This window comes from Ostrea edulis, chromosome 2 (genome assembly GCF_947568905.1).
Source record: "Ostrea edulis chromosome 2, xbOstEdul1.1, whole genome shotgun sequence".
NCBI classification, from domain to species: Eukaryota; Metazoa; Mollusca; class Bivalvia; order Ostreida; family Ostreidae; genus Ostrea; species Ostrea edulis.
Window position 1 is genome coordinate 98,379,008 of NC_079165.1, and position 21,019 is coordinate 98,400,026.

The following is a 21,019-nucleotide window of genomic DNA, read 5'->3' on the forward strand; positions in this document are numbered from 1 at the left end:
TGGGAGAGAAGTTGTGACTAAATTCAAAAGCTACATACATGCATCCGCTTCAGAAGAAAGTCCGGAAAACATGACCTCGGACGGCCAGCCAGCCAGTTAGACGGACGGACACACGGACAGCGCCATAACGATGGACGTATAAAAAACCCTCAATTTTAACTAAGTTGAAGCAGCTAATTTTCTACCCACTGAAAAACTGTTCCTTGTAGTTATAAGCATACTGGTCAACGAACCCCTTGTACGTTTCCTTTTTTTTCTTTCAGAAACTGGACATCCACCTGACGAAATCATATTTAGATCAAGCAATGGAAATCTTAGACAAGAATGAAAGCCATACAATAAATTACTTTTATGAAACAATTTTATTTATTAAATAAGATGATCGTCGTTCAGCATTTCTTAATACTCTTATCCAGTGAAATAATCAAAGCACTTAAACTGGCAACTCTCATATAAATAGCGATAACCTGCGAGATCTCCCACAATGGAAGTGGGAATTCTGAATTCGGTCATAGAATCCCGAGGGACACATTTCTGTGCATTGCAGCTAAATATACCAATCACATACACCAAATCGAAACGAAAATATTTCAAATATGATGAAGAACCTATAAGATTTAACGAAAAAAAAAGCAAGAACACAAATCATCTGTTGAAATCACAAGGAAAGCGCAAGCCACAAATGTCTTATGCCAACCTCTTGAAGGACAGCGTCTCTCCAGCATAATGTATCAATCTAATTAACTAGTGTAGCGATAGTAGATGAGCGGATCATAGGATCTAATTTTGATTATAGATTGCATAATTTATATATGTATTTCGTCTGCTGTTGACGTCAAAGCAATGTACAGTGCAATAATTTTATAAATACATGTAGTTGAATATTATATATATATATATATATATATATATATATATATATATCCCTGTGTACTCGAAATAAATGACAATCCGTGGGGATCCGGGTTAGAATAGGTCCTCAGTACCCCTTGCGTGTCGTAAAAGGCGACTAAATGGGGCGGTCCTTCGGATGAGACCGCAAAAACCGACGTGTCATAGCCGGTGTGGCACGATAAAGATCCCTCCCTGCTCAAAGGCCTTAAGCGCCGAGCATAGGCCTAAATTTTGCAGCCCTTCACCGGCAATGGTGACGTCTCCATATGAGTGAAATATTCTCGAGAAAACAATATTCAATCAATCAATAGAAATAAAAGACACCACAGATCGTGAGTTGTTCACTTCTGCTTCACACTTCGATATTTTATTGGAAATAGAATTAACGGCAAACTAGTAACTCAACATCATGACAAACGGGATTATTTCAGCTTCTCCATCGTCAACTTCCCATATTTATGTAGCAATATTACATTATCATCTGCATATGGTGTTTATATCTCAACTGATACGATACGCAAGAGCTTGTTCTGTGTATGGTCAGTTTTTTTTTTAATCGAGGCAGGCTACTGACAAACAAGTTGATGGTACAGGGGTTTCAAAGGTCTCGCTTAAAGTCCGCATTTGACAAATTCTATGCTTGTTATAATGATCTAGTTTGACAACACAGCCTGTCATTGGGTCAAATGTTTCATACCGATTGTTAGGCCGTTCTTGGCACACTGATTTTGACTACGGATAACCCCATTTACTTGATCAAGATGTAGATGCATGTAGGACTCACGGCGGGTGTGACCGGTCGACAGGGAATGCTTACTCCTCCTAGGCACCTGATCCCACCTCTGGTATATACAGGGGTTCGTGTTTGCCCAACTCTCTATTTTGTATTGCTTATAGGATCGGAGTTATGAGAATGATCACTGTCCGTTATCTTCACCTTTCATCAAAACATCATTTTAGCTGTACTAGCAGCCATCGATTTCACACACGCAAAATATCTTGGATATTCATAAACATCTCTTGTTATGGAAGGTGCTATTCATCAATGTTGAAGTAATCATACTATATAATATTAGTATCTCACAAGTGGCCATCTCAAAACCTTACAGAAGGTAGAAACGGGCTATGCAGAACGACTTATGAAGGTGATCGGCGAGGAAGCCACGTTTTGTGTAAATTATTGGTTCGTCTGGTCCGGTAATTGAGAGAGCGAAAGTAAAATTTGAAAATAAAAACTAAAAATTTGTAGGTTTCAAATTTTTGTTTGGACATCTGCTCCCTGAAGGTTTTAGGTGTTTTGAGAGACACAATTCCTGGTGGTAATGCGTTCCATTCGCTGATGGTACGTAGGAAGAATGAGAATTTGCGATAGGAAGTATTGCTTGATGGAAGTTGAAAGGCAAGATGGTGAGAATGCCTGGTCTTGCGCAAGGATGGTATAAATCTATCGCTCGTCAATAACCATTTCATTGTTTACAATTTTGTATAGTGTGGTGAGTCTGGCATGTCTACGATGATGTTCTAGTGGCGTCCAGTCGAGATGTTCTATTATACCATCCACACTAGACCTGTTCCCGTACCTGTAGCTAACATAGCGGGCTGCTCTTTGCACCAGTTCAAGTCTATGGATGTCTTTATGAGGATATGGATCCCAAACTGATAAACATACAAAATGTACTTAACCAGGGGTCTTACTAATTTGTAAGCATTCTCTTCGACAGATGTTGAACTGATATCGATGTTACGACGTAGGAAGCCTTTAATAGGTCTTATTACTTAGTTTAACCAGATGGTATTTATATGGTCGCTCCACTTAAAAGTCAGATGTAATAAAGGCAGCCTAAGTACTTTGTACACTTTCCAAAGACACCAGTTTATTGGGTCTGTATTTAATTTTATCTTTGGGTAGAAGGAAGGGGGGGGGGGGTATGTACACATCTTTATACGCTATCTACACTTCACATTTAGGATAAATTATTGGTTTATTTTTCCTTTGGGTAGAGGAATGGGGGGGGGGGGGGGGGGGGGGGTGAGGACATGTTCACAAGATCTATACACGCTATCCACACTTCAGGTGTCCGTGCTCCGAGAAAGATTCCAGACGGTGGGGTGAATAGTTAATACTTACATTGGTCAGTCAATATAGATGTCATTAAAGATTTCACCACTAGAGGGCCAATTCTCCAACATTTAATACTTCAACATTTACTCCTTCATTCAATATAAATATTATAAAATTCCACAAGCTATTTACATCAACAAATCTTGCACTGCTTAAAAGTTTATGTAAATTTCTATTTGTTGTAAAGGAAAATGTGGACTTTATGTAGCTTTAATAATTCCATTAGGATATAACTTCGTCTCGTGGTAATGTTCATTTGTTGAATCAATGTTTCTCCACGTTATACATAGTTATATGAAAAAAATATTTATTCCTGTACATGTTGTATATGCAGTATTCTGTATTTCCCAACTTTCTCTCTGTAATGTATGACTGTACATTTATGAGAATAAAGCATTGATTGATTGATTGATATAGTAATTAGGAGTCATGTCGACACCACTCTGGGAAGCGATGGCACAAGATCACTCTGGTTTATGAAAAAAAGTGAAGTGAACATTTTATTATGCTCAAGTGTTTATTTTGTAAATTTCACATAATCAAAGAAAACCTACAAAAGAATTCCACTTAACAATTTCTTGGAAACAGAATTTTGTGAATATCACATAACAAAAGAAAACCTACAAAACAATTCCACTTAACAATTTCTTGGAAACAGAATACCGGTATACGAAAATGCATTTTGTAAACATCAAATAGCAAAAAAAAAAACCCTATAAAACTATTCCACATGACATTTTCTTGGAAACAAAAGATACGAAAATTTATTTTGTAAATATCACATAACAAAGGAGTTCCACCTAACAATTCCTTGGAAACAGAATATACGAAAATAGGTATTTAATCGATATTACAGCTGTAGAAGTATTTTGATGGTACATGTACTTGTATTTTACTTGAAACTGCAAGGGCACTGTAAATCATCACTACATACCATATTTCTGGTAATCCATATTCAATATTAATCTTCGGTATATTTAGTCTGATTAATTAATCAGACTTATTAATTAATCAGACTTATACAATGAGCAGAATATCCATTCTGTGAGTACACAGTATTTACATCATACACAGTGAATTAAAAATCCACCCAAGATGTCAGGGGTTCTGGTGCTAATGTATTTGGAAAAGAAATATCAATTCCCCATTTTGCATCATACACATACATGTACTCAGTGAGTGAAATTGCATTCTACCTGTGCTATTACAAATCACGCAAATACACAGAGTATTCAGAGCTTGAAATAATGACTATCTTTTCACACAAAAACCTAAATATAAATAAAATAACTTCTATAAGATTGTTAAAAAGCATGTAAAATGTGTAAATATCACTGTTTACATAAAGCTTTGACTAGTCAGTCTTGTCTTTGGTGGATGAAGTTCTGTTGTAAGTTTCTACCATAGAATTCCGTATAGAATCCAGTAAGTTAGGGATGTCTTCTTTGGTAAGACCTGCAGTGGGAACTGGAGGAAGGCAAGTTATGGTGATTTTTCCTGTAAAAACAAGTCTCAACTTTCTAACAACTGCATGTATATAAATATGCTTGTTACATGTATCGGTTAGCCTATAGCATAAAGGATTTCTAGTCTTGATGACTTTAATAGCTAATAACCAATCTGGACTTTCAATAATTTATAGTAAAGTGGTGAATTTAGCCATTTGAAAAGGCTGTTTTAGAGTAATTTCCGATAGTTTCTTTTGCAAATTATGAAATTTGAAGCGGTGAATCCGATCATTGAAACGATGAATAATTGCCTCCTGTCGTCCCTTGTTGTAAGCCCTGACAACTGCATGTTATCAGCCGTCTGAATACAACTCTGTGACTTACATTCTGAATCTTTCTTTTATCCTCTCATGAAAATTGTTTATTTGTTTGCTGGCTTATCTAATTTTCTATCCAAAAGTTTCAACAATTCAAAAATTCCCCCAGTAATTTTCATGGTGGGGTGTACTTTTTGTTGATTTGGTGGTATGAAGAAAGTCATCTTCCACAAAAAGTGAATTCCAAAAATGGATTGATTGTTTGTTTCACGTCCCATCAAGAATTTTTCACTCATACTGAGACGTCACCAGCTGTAGGTGAAGTACCAGAAATTTAGACCTATGCTTAGCACTCGGGGCCATAGCAGTAAGGAATCTTTATTGTACCAACGCCTGCCGCAACACAGGACTTCCGTTTTTAAGGTCATATTCGAAAGACCCGTGATTCTCACTTCTAAATGCTGAGCGTTTGGCAAAGGAGCAATCGCTGCCTAGGTTAACATCTTAGGTTTGACATGGTCATGGCACGAGTGGGACTCGGAACTCATGACCTCCAGGTTACAAAGTGAATGCTCTACCACTGAGCTACCACAACCATTCTAAATGGAAGACTTCAAGCATAAAATCAGGACACCACAAGCCAATATGTATTTCTAAATCCATGAATATTTTATCGCAATGAAAGAAACAACTTTAAAGCAAAAATTTCACTTACCAGATTGAAATTTTTTATTTTCCTTGCTATAGATGGATTTATACGATGAAAAAACAACTGGTATTATTGGCACCTATAAGAAAAACAAAAAATTACATTTTATCAAAAATTGCACTTCTAGACTTACATACATGTATATCGTACATTTCATTTGTATGCACAGCATGATTTGTTTGATCATAATTTTATTCTGGCCGTGTAGCTAGTGGGGAAATTTTTACCTGAGATTGAACTGCTATGTGAAAGGCTCCTTTTTTAAATGGCAGCATTGAACCTTCATGGTTTCTGGTGCCTTCTGGGAAAACAAACACTTTTAACTGAAAGATAACAATGGATAATAAGGCACCAGATCTACATTGAAAATGTTTGTAAATATATAGATTGGTCCAAATCTTACAAGTATTAAATTTCAAATGGAAGATACCTTACAAATTTAAATGACAATACTCTCTGTGTAGTAATTAAACAAATTGAATATTAAAATGATATAATAAAGTTGTTACCAAAAGGCATGTACAGAATTTAATTCAAAACGGACTTTTCATCGAATACAAGTCAAAGTCAAATATTTACAAAATATGGTAATATGATATGCATGAAAAAAAGAATGAATCTGGTTTTCCTTAAATACATCATATACCTGTTGTTCGTAAACATGGCATACATATATGTTTGATATTATTTTTTTAGCGGAAACTCATATAAGTCATGAACAACGAATGTACAAGATTGGAAACTACTATTGTCACTTTGTCTGTAGATCTGCTTCTAAACATAACAATAGAACTTTTGGAGGGTTAGCAATGCTATGTAAAAATGAATTTAAACCTCATATAAAAATTCTAAAAAAACACAAAAGCTGACTTTCAGTGGATAAAACTGGAGAAAGATTTTTTCGATTTTGACAAAGATTTATACATTTGTATGATATACAACCCTCCAGAAAACTCCTCATATTCCAAGGGTATCAATTACGATATTCTTGACTGTATTGAAAAAGATATATCATTTTATAAACCCAAGGGAAACATTTTACTATGTGGTGACTTCAATGCGAGAGTTTCAACAGATCCAGACTTTATTGCAAACGATGATAATGAGTTTCTCCCTCTCCATTCATCATATACTATAAACAATCAAATTACAAATCGTCACAATATGGATTCTAAGTTAGATAATAGGGGCAAAGACTTGTTAGATATGTGCATTGCGAATCAACTGAGAATACTGAATGGTCGTACTTTTGGTGATATGTTTGGCAAGTACACTTGTTTTACACCAAATGGCTGTAGCACAGTAGACTATGTTTTGGCTTCAGAAAATATTTTTAATCAAATATTGTATTTCAGTATTTCTGATTTTTTACCTACACTGTCTGATTGTCATTGCCTTCTACAATGGTCACTGTCCGCTAGATTCTCTTTTAAGTCTGATAATACTAAGGATACTAATACACATCCAATTTCACCAAACTACATATGGTCAGATGAATCACCTGTTCTTTTTCAGGCAGCCCTTAATTCTACAAACATTCAAGAGAGATTACAAAATCTCTCAAGTTGTAAAAATCTTGACTCTCACGAACTGATTGACAATGCCTCCACAGAATTATCAAATATAATTATTAAAGCAGCAGACAAATCTCTTCGAAAATCTAAAATTAAACACAATAAGACAAACAAAAAAATGCACAAATGGTTCGATATAGACTTAAAATCCATGCGGAGAAATCTGTTTAATTATGGTAAAATATACTCCAAATTTCCGAAAGATCCAATAGTGAAAAACCACTACTACAAATTATATAGGGAATATACCAAAATGAGAAAATTTAAATGTCGAGAATTTAAACAATCTTTATTAAGACAGTTAGAAACCTTACATGATGAAAATCCAAAATCTTACTGGAAATTGATTGAGAAACTTCAGGGAGTAGAAAAAAACAACAATGCAGATGTAATTGACCCAACAACATGGGTCTCCCATTTTCATGACCTGAACAAACCCAAACCAAATTTCAACCACCGTCTGGCACAGCTAGATAATATTCTAAATGAGTTAGAAAAAGAAAAATGTTTTAATGACTTGGACAAACGTATATCCATTTCAGAAATATCAAATGCTATTTCCAAAATAAAAGTAGGTTATTTCAATCCTTTTTCCAAAAAATTTACTAACTCCGGTGGTACAATAGACAAAATTTACTCAAACCAACTTTGTGATAAACTACATCTCAAATTTTGCAAATCAATACTTGGGGTACATAAATCTGCAACAAACTTTGCCGTACTGTCGGAATTGGGAAGATTCCCCCTTCACTTTGACATATTAAAAAGTATGTTAAGTTACTGGTACAGACTCGAAAATCTTGGTCAGTCATTTCCACTATTGTTTGATGCATATCGAGAATCAAAATTACTTTTTGAACAAAACAATTCATCATGGTTTGGTTCTATAAACTGTTTCATAACCAATATTAATGGGATTAGAGATTTGCCCATTAAAGGGGCATACCAGTTTAAAAAGGCTCTTAAAGATTGTTTATTCAAACATTACATCAAAGAATGGCATTCACACCTTACATTAAATTCAGATAAAAAACTAAGTTGCTTTTCTACTTTTAAACAAAACTTTGGTTTTGAGAATTATTTGAGTTCAATTAAAAATTTTGAGCAAAGGAGAAGTCTAAACGTTTCCGTATATCAGCTCATAGACTAAACATTGAAAGGGGACGTTACCAAAAAATCCCTCGACATGAGAGATTTTGTCTAAGATGCAACAACAATTCAGTGGATGACGAAAAACATTTTTTATTCTCATTTATAGTCATTTATCAGAAGAAAGGGTTATTTTATTCCAAACGATAGACAAATCATGTAAGAATTTTGTAAAGATGGACAGTGATCAAAAACTTGTATGGCTAATGACCAATGAAGATGAAAATATTCTCATCCAAATTAGTAAGATGATTTTAAACAGTGGGATATAATACTACAAATGTTACATTTCATTGCATTGTGCACATTTTCTCTCTTCATACTTTACACCTGTAGGCTGTCTTGGCTACTGGGAGTACAAGACCAACAGTCTGGTACAACAATTTACTACCAGATTGTTAACAGGCACTGTCCCTTGGTACTCCCTGTAGTCAGGTCAACATATCGTGTTTTTATTCTCTCATATAACGTTATTCACTTTTATATAAGTATTCTAACCTTCCTGCTTTAGACATAAAACATTCAGAACAACTGGATCCTGCGTGTAAATATGTAATATACTAGCATGCTGTATTCAGTAAGATGATTTTGAACAGTGTAATGTGATACTGCAAATACATGTCTTTGCATTCTACACATTTCCTTTACTTTACAATAGTAAGCTGTCTTGGTTACTGGGAGTACAAGACCAACAGTCTGGTACAATAAATTTATTACCAGACTGTTAACAGGCACTGTCCCTTGGTGCTCCCTGTAATCAGGTCAACATATTGTGGGGTTTTTTTTTTTTGTTTTTTGTTTTTTGTTTTTTTTTATTCTTTCATATAATGCTATTATTCTCTTTTATATAAGTATTCACACGACACTATCATTATCTGCTATCCCAGTAACTGATGTGTGAAGCAGTTGGGTTATTTTATTTATCATGTTGTTAATTTAAATCTTGTCTGTAATCAGTATTTCATATATAACTAGTTCTAATTGTAACGGGGACCGTTACAGATGTTCCCCAAACCTCCCCCAATTAAAAAGTGATGTCCTTGTGAATCTATAGGAAAAAATCATTTTATTTTATCCTTTAATTACATGTAGTACGTTCAATATGGTCATTTCAGTACCAAGAAATGAAAGAAAGCGTTGCACGTGCATACACGCGCACGCGTGTATGATTCCGAATTTTTGTTTATGTCGTTCAACAGGCATTTGTATCATATACCCACAGTATGAATTTCATAACCTTTCCACCACATATAAGGAAGTTATAGCGATTTCAAAATCATCCAATCAGAATTCAGCACACGTGCATGCACGTGCTGAGCAGTAATTCTAACCACAGCAATTTGTAAGGAGTACCAAGACACATCTAAATCCCTAATATCAATAGAATTTGATGAAAAACAAAAACGTTATAGTTCTTTAAATATTGAACATTTGAAAAACGTTGCACGCGCATGCGCGTGTACGTTGGCATTTTTTTGTTACACCAAAATATAGATACACATATTGTCTACGTATGCTGTGAATATCATCTCATTCGCTTCATAAATAAGATAGTTACAGACGTTTTAGTACTATCCAATCAAAATGAAGCGCACGTGCATGCGCGTGCAAATTGGTAATTTTGACCATGCAAATCAGTTAAGGGTCTCAATATCTACTTATGATATGAATATCAAGCCATTTCAATGAAGAACAAAAAAGTTAGACTGATTCCAAAGTTAGAGTACAAATTTTGTAATGCACGTGCACGCACATGCGTGCGCGTGTAGACAAAATAAATATCATTTTTGATATCTACAAATGATATACTACCATCATATTTAGGTTTCATATCGATCCCTTTAATATTCTGATTTTCCATTTTTTGTACCAAAATTGCAGTGCACGTGCGCGCGCGTGCATGCACGTGAAGACAAAATGACTATCACTATGCACATCTATAAACGCTATACTATCATCCTGGAAAGTTTCATATCGATCCCTTTTGTAGTTTCTGAGAACACTACCGGACAAAAAAGTACCGGAGAAAAAGAATAATAACTAGACACGATCTCGTTGCGAGCAACGAGTAGGTCTTCCGTCCGATTTGTTGATGCACTCGGAGTTAAAAAAAAAAAAAAAAGAGAAATGAGTCCCAATTTAGTTTCCGACTTTAAGACACTTTAGATATAATCAATTTTTCATATCATAAGCTTCTGAAGCAAAGTTGCGGTGAAATTCGACTCTCCAGGCGAGCCATAAGGCCCGCGGGCCTATTTCTTGATGTCATTTGTTAGCCCTCTATAGACTCAACAACTTTAGTTCTATATGTCTTTACAAAATATTTACCTGTAAAAAGTTATTGAGATCGACCGATATTGACAAAAAATCGACTCTACAGGCGAGCCATTAGGACCATAGGCCTATTTCTTGATATCAATTGATAGATCTCGATAAACTGAACAACTTTTGTTCAATATGTCCTTACAAAATATTTACCAGTTACAAGTTTTTGAAATCGACTGATATCGACAAAAATCGACTCTACAGGCGAGCCATGAGGCCCACAGACCCATTTTTTGATATTGATCGATAGGTTATGACACATTGAACAACGTTTGTTCAATAATGCTTTTCAAAAAATATGTCGTTTTAAAGATATGAGGCGTCAAATATTTACGATTTTGGCCCTTAAAATCTCTAATTACGTAACATATGACCTACTTTTTGATTTGATAAGATCAAGCTCGTTGAGATGAACATTTCCGCTTCTACAACTTATTATAAAATATTAATAGTTTCTGAGATATTCTCAAAAACATTTGGACCCTTCTGAACCCCTAATTTAAAGGGCCAGCCCGTTTTGCTTGATATCGTAAGAAAGGCCTTGTCATTTTAAACATTTTTTGCTCAACAAGTATTTAGAAATTCTTTACCGTTCTCGAGTTATCTCTACAAGAAATATTTAGGGGCCAAACTGTAGCTCCCTAACGGGGCCACATAGGGAAAAAACGAAATGTACATATTGTTTAGATTATCATTCTGAACAACTTTTGTTCAATAATGCTTTTCAAAATATTTGTCGTTTTCAAGATATGAGGCGTCAATTATTTATGATTTTGGCCCTTAAAATCCCTTATTACGTAACATTTGACCTACTTTTTGATTTGATAAGAACAAGCTCGTTTAGATGAACATTTCCGCTTCAATGACTTATTACAAAATATTAATAGTTTCTGAGATATTCTCATAAACATTTGGACCCTTCTGGGCCCCTAATTTAAAGGGTCAGCCCCTTTTGCTTGATATCGTAAGAAAGGTCATGACATTTCAAACATTTTTTGTTCAACAAGTATTTAGAAATTCTTTACCGTTCTGGAGTTATTTCTAGAAGTAATTTTTAGGGGCCAAACTGTAGCTCCCTAACGGGGCCACATAGGGTAAAAACGAAATATGCATATTGTTCAGATCATCATTCTGAACAACTTTTCTTCTTTATTGCTTTTCAAAATATTTGTCGTTTTCGAGATACAAGGGGTAAAAAATTTATGGTTTTGGCCCTTAAAATCCCTTATTACGTAACATATGACCTACATTTTTATATGAATAGATTTGGATTGTTAAGATGAACATTTTTTGTTCTTTGACTTATACCAAAATATTAACGATTTTTGAGATATTTGATCTAGACTTTGAGCCCTTCTAGATCCCTAATTTAAGGGGCTAGCCCCTAAATCTTGATATTTTCGAAAAGATCTCGTAAATGTGCACAACTTTTGTTCTACATGTCTTAACAAAATATTTGCAAGAAAAAAGATATTGGAGATCAAAGGTCAAAAATCGCCGAAATCGGCGAAAATTTTTGGCATCCATTTTTTCAGGTCCAGGCGAGCGTTTAGGCAAATCGCCTCCGGTAAAATCGAATCCCCCACAAATCTTCTAAAATGTTTACTCTATCTTGTGTAGAAATTTCAAGACTCTAGCTTCAAAACTAACGGAGGAGATGTGTGGACAACAAGGCCCTTCAAAAAGTCACTAAAAGAGAGATAACTCCTGACCGGAAGTGACGTCAAGAACGAAATTTTGCAAGCAAAGTCTCGTCACCAAAAGACATCTTTCCTGAAAATTTCGTGAAAATCGATCGAGAAATGGCTGAGAAAAACGCGTGTACTACCAAGGAAAATAATAATAATAATGAAGAAGAAGAACGCGAACAATAATAGTAAGGTCTTCCGCAGGAGACGGAAGACCTTAATAATAATAATAATAATAATAATAATGAAGAAGAAGAACGCGAACAATAATAGTAAGGTCTTCCGCAGGAGATGGAAGACCTTAATAATAATAATAATAATAATGAAGAAGAAGAACGCGAACAATAATAGTAAGGTCTTCCGCAGGAGACGGAAGACCTTAATAATAATAATAATAATAATAATGAAGAAGAAGAACGCGAACAATAATAGTAAGGTCTTCCGCAGGAGACGGAAGACCTTAATAATAATAATAAGAAACAGAGTAAAAACAATATGTTCCCAAACTTTGTTTGGGGAACATAATTATATAGATATGTGCAGTGCAGAAGTGTGAACTCTGTCAGTATTACCAGTAGTACTTCTAATTGATTGTTATTTATTTTCATTGTTATAATTAATTGCCTGTTAACATGTACATGCCCCCCGAGGGCCCTTGATTGGTGAATAAACTATTATTATTATATTATATATATCGCAGGGTTCGAAATTAACTTTTTCAAGCACTAGTCCGTACGGACTAGTCACTATTAATGTTCACTAGTCCACAAAGCATTTCACTAGTCCGTCCAGTATATCATATTAAATGATCTTCATTTTATTCAATAGTATTTAATCAAACCAAACACATCACAGTTGCATGCAATTCAGTTTCTGACACCTACAGAAGAAAAAGACCACCATACTTTATTTTGCATTCAAGATCTTCAGAAGCATACAGTAAACTCCAAGTTAATCCTTTTATAAACGTCCATAAGTGCGTTTGAGATCGACGTTTCCGTTGTTTTCGTGCTCAGTTCTTAGAATCACAAGAGTTAGAAATTTTATCAATAAAGTCAATAAAATTCACTCGATTGAATAAGCCATGAGCTATAGCGTTACGAACTCCTGTGTTAGAGTTGGGAATGACGAGAACATGTGCCCACCAAATTCCTTGTTCTTAGATCACACTACTTGCAGCTCTTGCACCTCGAACCCGTTCTCGTGAGTTCGGAATCGGCAGGAATTTGTGCTCGTTCGAAGAACGGCGGTCTCGAACGCACTCCATGTGTTTGGAAGGATGTCATAGTCACACAAACACTTAACCATGCAGGTAATCGACCATAAGTTCAACCATCTAAGAGACTCAGACAAATCTTGCTAAAATCTTAACCAATCCAAGATTGATTTCCGGATTTTCACTAGTCCGTACGGACTAGTGCTATAGAGAGTTTACTAGTCCGACACGTTTTTTACTAGTCTCAGACTTACGGACATGAGGTAATTTCGAACCCTGATCGTCGAATGACCAGTTTCGGTGACCTTAGTGATAAACTGCGATTTTCTCAATAATCACTTGGATTAAATAAATAAACAATACACCTATCTTTAAAGTAACTAAATTCCTTTACTTTCATCCAAAAATTCCCAATTCATTGGTAGTATTTGGTACGTTAATTGAAAATATTTTTGTAACATAAAACATGTCACTTTGTGCTCCTAAAACGGTGATGTCACCTATTTCGGTGACCATTGTTAATATAGGTTTGCCAAAAGTTTGTAATTGTTATTTTTTAACGTATATACAGGAGGAATGTGCAACTAAACGTCAATGAATAAAATAACATAGTGTAGAATTCTAGACTTTTGGTATACTTTATATCAATTTGAAGGTTTGCTTGAAAAAGTAATAAGTAAATGGGCTTATTTTTGGGGTGCTCATGTTGATTTTTTGCATACTCTCCTTCTAGAAATTCACTTTCGGAAAAAAATTGTAGACATACTCTACATACGTTTGCAAACACTACAGCAAAATTGATGACGCAATCTACACCCGGAAACGACAACATGCACACGTAAACAAAAGGTCGCCGATTCTGGTCAGTCACCGAAATAGGGCAGTCGACGATAAATGTATGTATTTCTTTTTAAAATGATGTTGGATTTTCTTGTTTTCTTTGTCTCAAGAATTTGACAATCTAGTACCTACCTTCTTGGAATGTATATTATCTACTATTGCATTCATTTGTTGAACTGCTCTAGCATGATCATATCGATCTAAAAACACTGTATCACAAAGGTAAGTGGCAAGTCCAAAAACACCCAGGTACATCAGCGAACGCTTGCCTACCACTGTACAATGATACTCCCAATTCCACAACTCCATTAAGCCTAAAAATAAAAAAAAAAATCAAAGGTAAGAGGCAAGTCCAAAAACACCCAGGTACATCAGCGAACGCTTGCCTACCGCTGTACAATGATATTCCCAATTCCACAACTCCATTAAGCCTAAAAATAAAAAAAATCAAAGGTAAGTGGCAAGTCCAAAAACACCCAGGTACATCAGCAAACGCTTGCCTACCGCTTTACAATGATATTCCCAATTCCACAACTCCATTAAGCCTAAAAATTAAAAAAAAATCAAAGGTAAGTGGCAAGTCCAAAAACACCCAGGTACTTCAGCGAACGCTTGCCTACCGCTTTACAATGATACTCCCAATTCCACAACTCCATTAAGCCTAAAAAAAAAAAAAAAAATCACAATTTCAAAAAGAAATAAATATATATACAGTATGTATATATTACTTTTTCTAACAAATACATATGTGTGTGTATATATATCACAATCCATCTTAATACAATATAGGCCTACTTGTGACATAATTCACTTTCATGCAGTATGTACATGTGTCTGGATGAAACTTAAAATGGTACATTATTTCAAAACATCGGTTACATAGTACATACCAAATAAATCTAAACCGCTCTGATGGTTTACTAGGACCACAGACGCTTCATCATTCATCAAATATTCCCTGCCATGGATATCAAATTCCCAGCCATAAAGGTATTTTAATTTCTTCATTGACCATATGGCAAGTCTGCAAAAAATATTTATATTGGCATTAATAATAAGAACAAGAGTACCGCAAACGGTACACAATACGCCCGTAAAATGCTTACATAGGGTGCTTTTCTTGTGCTATAATTTGTATAACTTTGCTTCAGGTAGTATCAGCCATCATGAAGCTGTGACAAACTTTCATATGAACAAAGGGTCTTAGCTTAAAAATTGAGATTTCCTCAAAATGGACCAAGTTCAACAACTTGCAATTTTTTTCAAAAATGGAAAATCAAAATCCTTCACCAGATGCACATCTTCAGTACCTATACAAACACTCCACAAAATAAGAAGGTCCTCACTTGAAAACTGGGGGAGGAGTTGGGCAGACAAATTATGTACCCTTCATAGAATATTAATTTCTAAATAGACCATGTAGACTAAGTTCAACAACTGTAATTTTCTCAAAAATTGTAGAAAATCAAAATCCATCCCACATGCACATCTTCAATACCCATACAAACACTTCCACAAAATAAGAAGGCTCTCACTTGAAAGCTGTGGGAGGAGTAGGGCGGACAAATTATGTACCCTCCATATAATAATTATTTCCAAATAAAGGGACAAATCTCCTGGAAAAAAAGGTCGAAATGGATCAAAATTGCAGTATGATCCAGAGTGACCCACAAAGAAGCTACACAGCAAGTTTCAGCATGATATGTGAAAGGGAAATGGAATTATAAAGAGAAAACCCCGAACGGACAGACAGACGTACAGACATCGTATAAAAATACGTATAAAAATACAGTGTAGCATCAACATTAAGAACTGCAACACTTGTGGAATGGGTTTTGAAGCTGATAATCTTTTCTGAAATTTCATCAGTCATGAGACAAGTAATGACATAAAACCTGAAGGAGACACTCAATTACTATTGTAAATGTGTAATATACTGAAAAGTTATCAATTTTCATTTTTATTAAAACACTGTGAAATACTTTATTTGATTTGAACTTATTTCATTGTATAGAATATATACAAAAGGATCAGAAGCAAGTTCGTACAACTTACGAGTTCATCTCCTTAAATAAATGAAATACTTTGTACAGGAATACCAAAATTTTATTCAAATTGCAAAATTATTATCACAGGGGCATGGACATGATTTTTGGTGGACAGTTTTTTGTTAAATAGAAATAAAGATCTTTTATGAATAAGTGGATTAAAAATATTTTTACCCAGGATATACTAAATGTATTTACATAAATCCATCTCCCCAAATCGTGTTTGTCAATACGCTTGTCATAGCTAGGAAACCATGTGCGAAGGTGAGGACACCGACATTCTTAAAAAGTAGCATTCAACATTTTGACATACGATATTGGGTATGTTTTCTTTTAAACTAGTGGATACGCTGTTAAGTGTGTGTAATCACACTGTCTTGTTAAAAGTTCAAAGTAAACAAACTATGTGCATCTAGTAAAAACAACCTAAAAATGAAAGTGTATAACAAAATAATTATAGACTGTGTCCTCAGACAACAGCTGTTTTGTTTGACCCTCCAACAGATCTGTTGCCCTCAGCTTACGGCTTCGGGCAACTGCCAACAGATCCCTCCTCGGATAAAAAAAACCCCCAGCTGTTGTCCTCGAACCCAGTCAATACCTGTATACTATTAAATGGATACGTATCTAAAGATCAAACTTTTAATACCCTGGCAATACTTTTGTTTTCAACACAAACAGTAGCTAAATCAAAGCAAACTAACCCTGTATTTTGATATTATAAACATTTAGTAACAGTTTGTTCACATAGTTAATTAAATTTCTGGTAAAAATGCACACTGTTCAATAGATCACATCTGGTTGTGATATAATCTAGTCAATAGTTTGATTCTGGTGTTTAATAGAATGGGGATGCAAATTGCTTTTACCTGGGTTTAAAAACACTCAAAGATGGTGTCCTACTAAAGAATGGACTCTAAAGAACCCTGGGGATTTTAATTATTACAAGTATCTAGACTGTTTGACTACATTGGTTATCGATGATAGTGCAAATATAAACCAGGTTTGAATTATGCGATTTTCTTTATTAACGGTTGAAAAAAATTGAATATCTGAAGTCGGAAAAGGAAAACTTAACAAACATGCACTCTGCTTCTAGGGAAGCTTTTTTGACATTTCATTTTTATTCAGACATGTTTTCCTATTGATATCAACAAGAAGAATCTTTTTAATTAAAATAAAATGCTTGTTTGTTAATATTTCCAAATTATCTGACTTCAGGTATTCCAAGTTTTTTCTACTGCCAATAGAGATTAACACATCATTCAAACCCGAGACAGTAAACATGTGAAAATGGATTAACAGCGTGTACATGTTAATTTCCTTATGTCAGTTGCATTCATTAATGTTAATAAAAGTTGTGAACGTAATTTGTTAAATAAATGAATCGAATTTTAGTCAAAACCTTGGTCGAAGTGTGAACCGTCACTGGTTCCAGAATTTATTCATTTTTAAGAATCAAAACATGAAGTTTGCGAAGAGAAGTGGATGTAGGCTACACTTGTCCACTTCTCTAAAGTGTAGTAAATATTTAAATGTAGTATATATAGGAGAGAGGAGAAAATCTTTGGCTGGACCGAGAATGAAGTTTGCGAAGAGAAGTGGATGTAGGCTACACTTGTCCACTTCTCTAAAGTGTAGTAAATATTTAAATGTAGTATATATAGGAGAGAGGAGAAAATCTTTGGCTGGACCGAGAATTGAACCCGGGACCCCTGCATTACTAGTCAGGTGCTCTAACCACTGAGCTATCCAGGACTATATCCACGGTCTGTATAGCCCTAATTACTACATTCCTTCCTCCTTAAACAGTCTTCACCCTCGAAGACACATAACCCAGATTCTTTTCGTCCCTGACAGGACCTTCACCTGCAAGACCAGGGGTGGTCAACGGCACCAAATGCAGTATATATATATATAAATGTAGCATATATAGGAGAGAGGAGAAAATCTTTGGTTGGACCGGGAATCGAACCCAGAACCTCTGCATTACTAGTCAGGTGCTTTAACCACTGAGCTATCAAGGCCGATATCCAAGGTCCTAATTACTACAAATGAGAATAAGTTAAACTCCAGAATGGAAGAAGAGAAAACTGTCAAATATATTACATAGAACACATCATATCACCAACTGAAAAGATCTAGTAAAAGCTATTGATAATCTTTAATCAATTGGTCAAAACTGTAGCATTAGTCAAACTTATTGTACAGGACAGATTGTCCATCGATCAGTATTTTTGACTTTGAGGATTGATATATGTAGATGATTTATGTAAAATGATAGTGTGCATTTTTTAAAAAGGTATAATGATGGAAAATAATATCCATTCTATTCCGATCATATACCATTACATCGTATAAACTGTAGGTAGAAGAGGGGCGAAAAGGGAAAGGGAAAAAGATAAGTGGGAGGGAGAAAATCAAGCCACGGGGGTGGGAAGGTTAGTACAGGTAAAGGAAAAGGTGGATTATCATATCGTTGAAATTTATATCATAGACTTTTCTTAACTTTAAGTAAGTGAAGTCATTCCGACCTCTGCTACATGCTTTTTACCTGTTATTCTTCGTGCTTTTTGATCTGCAGGTGAATATCACCAACAGAACTGTTGCAGTGGATATAATAGTCAAAAACAAAAGGTACAGTCCATATTTCGCATAATACCGAACCGTATTATTTGTGAAATACAGAATTATAGATATTATTAATATCGAGCACCAAATTACGAAATTAAACATTTCACAGCGTATGTTTCTTCAGTATAAAAATTCAATTTCAAACATGCTTTCCATCTATCTTGCTTCTTTCTTTAACTGATCCGGAAGTACTATGAAATTGTAGAAGTTAAAACCGGATACAGCAAAGACCATTCTTAGTGACTTCTCATATCATCGTAATGTGGTACGCTATTATTAAACATTTTCTAATCGGATTTGAAGTTGAAATTGTTACATTTTATAATAATCTATGACTATGTTAAAGATGTGTTAGTTGATATTAGCCTATTTATCTATCGGATATTAAATTTGGTGTATTGCAAGTGGGGCTTGTGGCGCAATGGATAACGCGTCTGACTACGGATCAGAAGATTCCAGGTTCGAGTCCTGGCAAGCTCGAATTTTTTTTTCTCTTCGCTGAAATTTCTTTACAAGCCAGGATGAAACCGATGTAGTTGAATTTTACGTACACATTGATATAGAACATAGAACATATTAATTTTCCAATCAAGGGCCCTCAAGGAGCAGCATGAAAATATATACAAATACTGTACATATACATATACAAGTAAAGAAAGAAGTGATTACATAACACATAGTTATATGCAAATACAGTGTCATATATTGTTCAAAATAAATTTTCCAGTTATATTTAGAATAGATGGCTCTTCAGAACATAATATATAAGTGAAGTTTTGTTCATCATTGAGTTTAGTAAAAATTTAACTGGTTTTTTTTTTTTACCCCCTCTATAGCACCACAAAAAGATTTTCTTCCATCAACAAACTTTTCACATTTAATCAAAAAATGAATCTCATCACTTAATGAACCGGAGTTGCATTTGTTACATATTTGTTCATTCCTATAGTAATACCAGAATATCTACCAACTTCAATCATTGATTTATGAGCTGATATCCGTAACTTACAAATAGATCTTCTAATATCAAAATTTTTAATTTTATTAAGATAGTTCCCGAAACCAAAGTGCTCCTTAAATTTAAAATAAGTGCACAGTTTCCCATTAATTAATTTATTTCGATTGTTGTGCCAGGTTTCAGTGTATTTGTCACAGAGTAGTTTCTTTACAATTTTCTTAAATCTATTCTGACTAAAATCTCTTAACGGATTTCCAATTTTAACACGTTCTAAAGATTGTTCTACTAGTGAGTACCATGGCAGTTTGTTGTTGAAATGTAAAGATTTACTACATAGATAAGCATCCTTAAGTAGTTTGAATTCAGGCGCGGATCTAGACATTTTTCAAAAGGGGGGGGGGTAGAAGATAATGTTTACAAACAATGTCTTATACATGAAATAGATTGAGAAGCAAGCCAAAAGGCTTATATTAATCTCGCTCTAAATATCTTACAAGTAAGAGGTGAATGAAAATTCTAAGTAAAATAAGTCGTATACTAATTATTACAATACATGCAAAAAGAAATAGGAATAAGAGAGAAAAGCTGGAATTGAGTATTGGGGGGAAAAAATAACACACGTTTATATGTATGATAAGTGTCGATACAGATCAAATGCATATAAACTATAGACAAAGTTGAAATAATAAATTGTAGAGTTATGCCATATAAACAATAAGTAATAAACACAGGTTTTCCACTTATTACAACCTTGGTGCACATGAGTATATTTTATATACAATATGACAGTATTACATGTAGATATAGTAGAACAGCTTTCAGAGGTAGGCTCAGAACCTTTTACTTTCAACAAGAAATTTCTGGGCTAAATAAAAAATGCTGTTGTTCTCACTTTCAGAGTCAGAATTGTATTGGTCCTAACTCTTGAGTACAGCATAAAAGAGAATGATCAATACTTTCTACTTCTCCACAAATGCAAAGGGGTGAATTGCATAATTTTCTTTGAAACATATGAAGATTAAGAGCACTGCACTCTAATCTCAATTTTGCATGAAGAGTTTGTCCGATTCTGGTTCCTAAATAAAAATAATTTGGAA

General features: G+C 34.5%; 1 protein-coding gene, 1 long non-coding RNA gene and 1 other non-coding gene across 4 annotated transcripts; 2 read left to right on the forward strand and 1 right to left on the reverse strand.

The window, feature by feature from the left end:
- Nucleotides 1-3,514: 3,514 nt before the first annotated feature.
- LOC125680544 (1-acyl-sn-glycerol-3-phosphate acyltransferase alpha-like) lies at nt 3,515-19,236 on the reverse strand. 2 transcript variants are annotated; one of them, XM_048920227.2, is made up of 6 exons: nt 18,885-19,236; nt 15,173-15,306; nt 14,415-14,596; nt 5,718-5,813; nt 5,497-5,569; nt 3,515-4,513 (listed from the first exon to the last, which is right to left on the reverse strand). In XM_048920227.2, the coding sequence occupies exons 1-6, from the start codon at nt 19,064-19,066 to the stop codon at nt 4,371-4,373; spliced, it is 810 nt and encodes a 269-aa protein (XP_048776184.2). In that variant the 5' UTR covers nt 19,067-19,236; the 3' UTR covers nt 3,515-4,370. The 2 variants fall into 2 exon arrangements, with proteins under 2 accessions (XP_048776184.2, XP_056011677.1); XM_056155702.1 differs by having other exon boundaries at nt 3,515-5,380; nt 18,885-19,143.
- On the forward strand, nt 9,004-10,357 carry LOC130052008 (uncharacterized). Its single transcript, XR_008800319.1, has 2 exons — nt 9,004-9,318; nt 9,413-10,357. It is a non-coding gene; the product is annotated as an uncharacterized LOC130052008 (long non-coding RNA).
- A 135-nt stretch (nt 19,237-19,371) lies between the features above and the next one.
- Nucleotides 19,372-19,444, forward strand: Trnar-acg (transfer RNA arginine (anticodon ACG)). Its single transcript has one exon. It is a non-coding gene; the product is annotated as a tRNA-Arg (tRNA).
- The last annotated feature ends 1,575 nt before the right edge of the window (nt 19,445-21,019 follow it).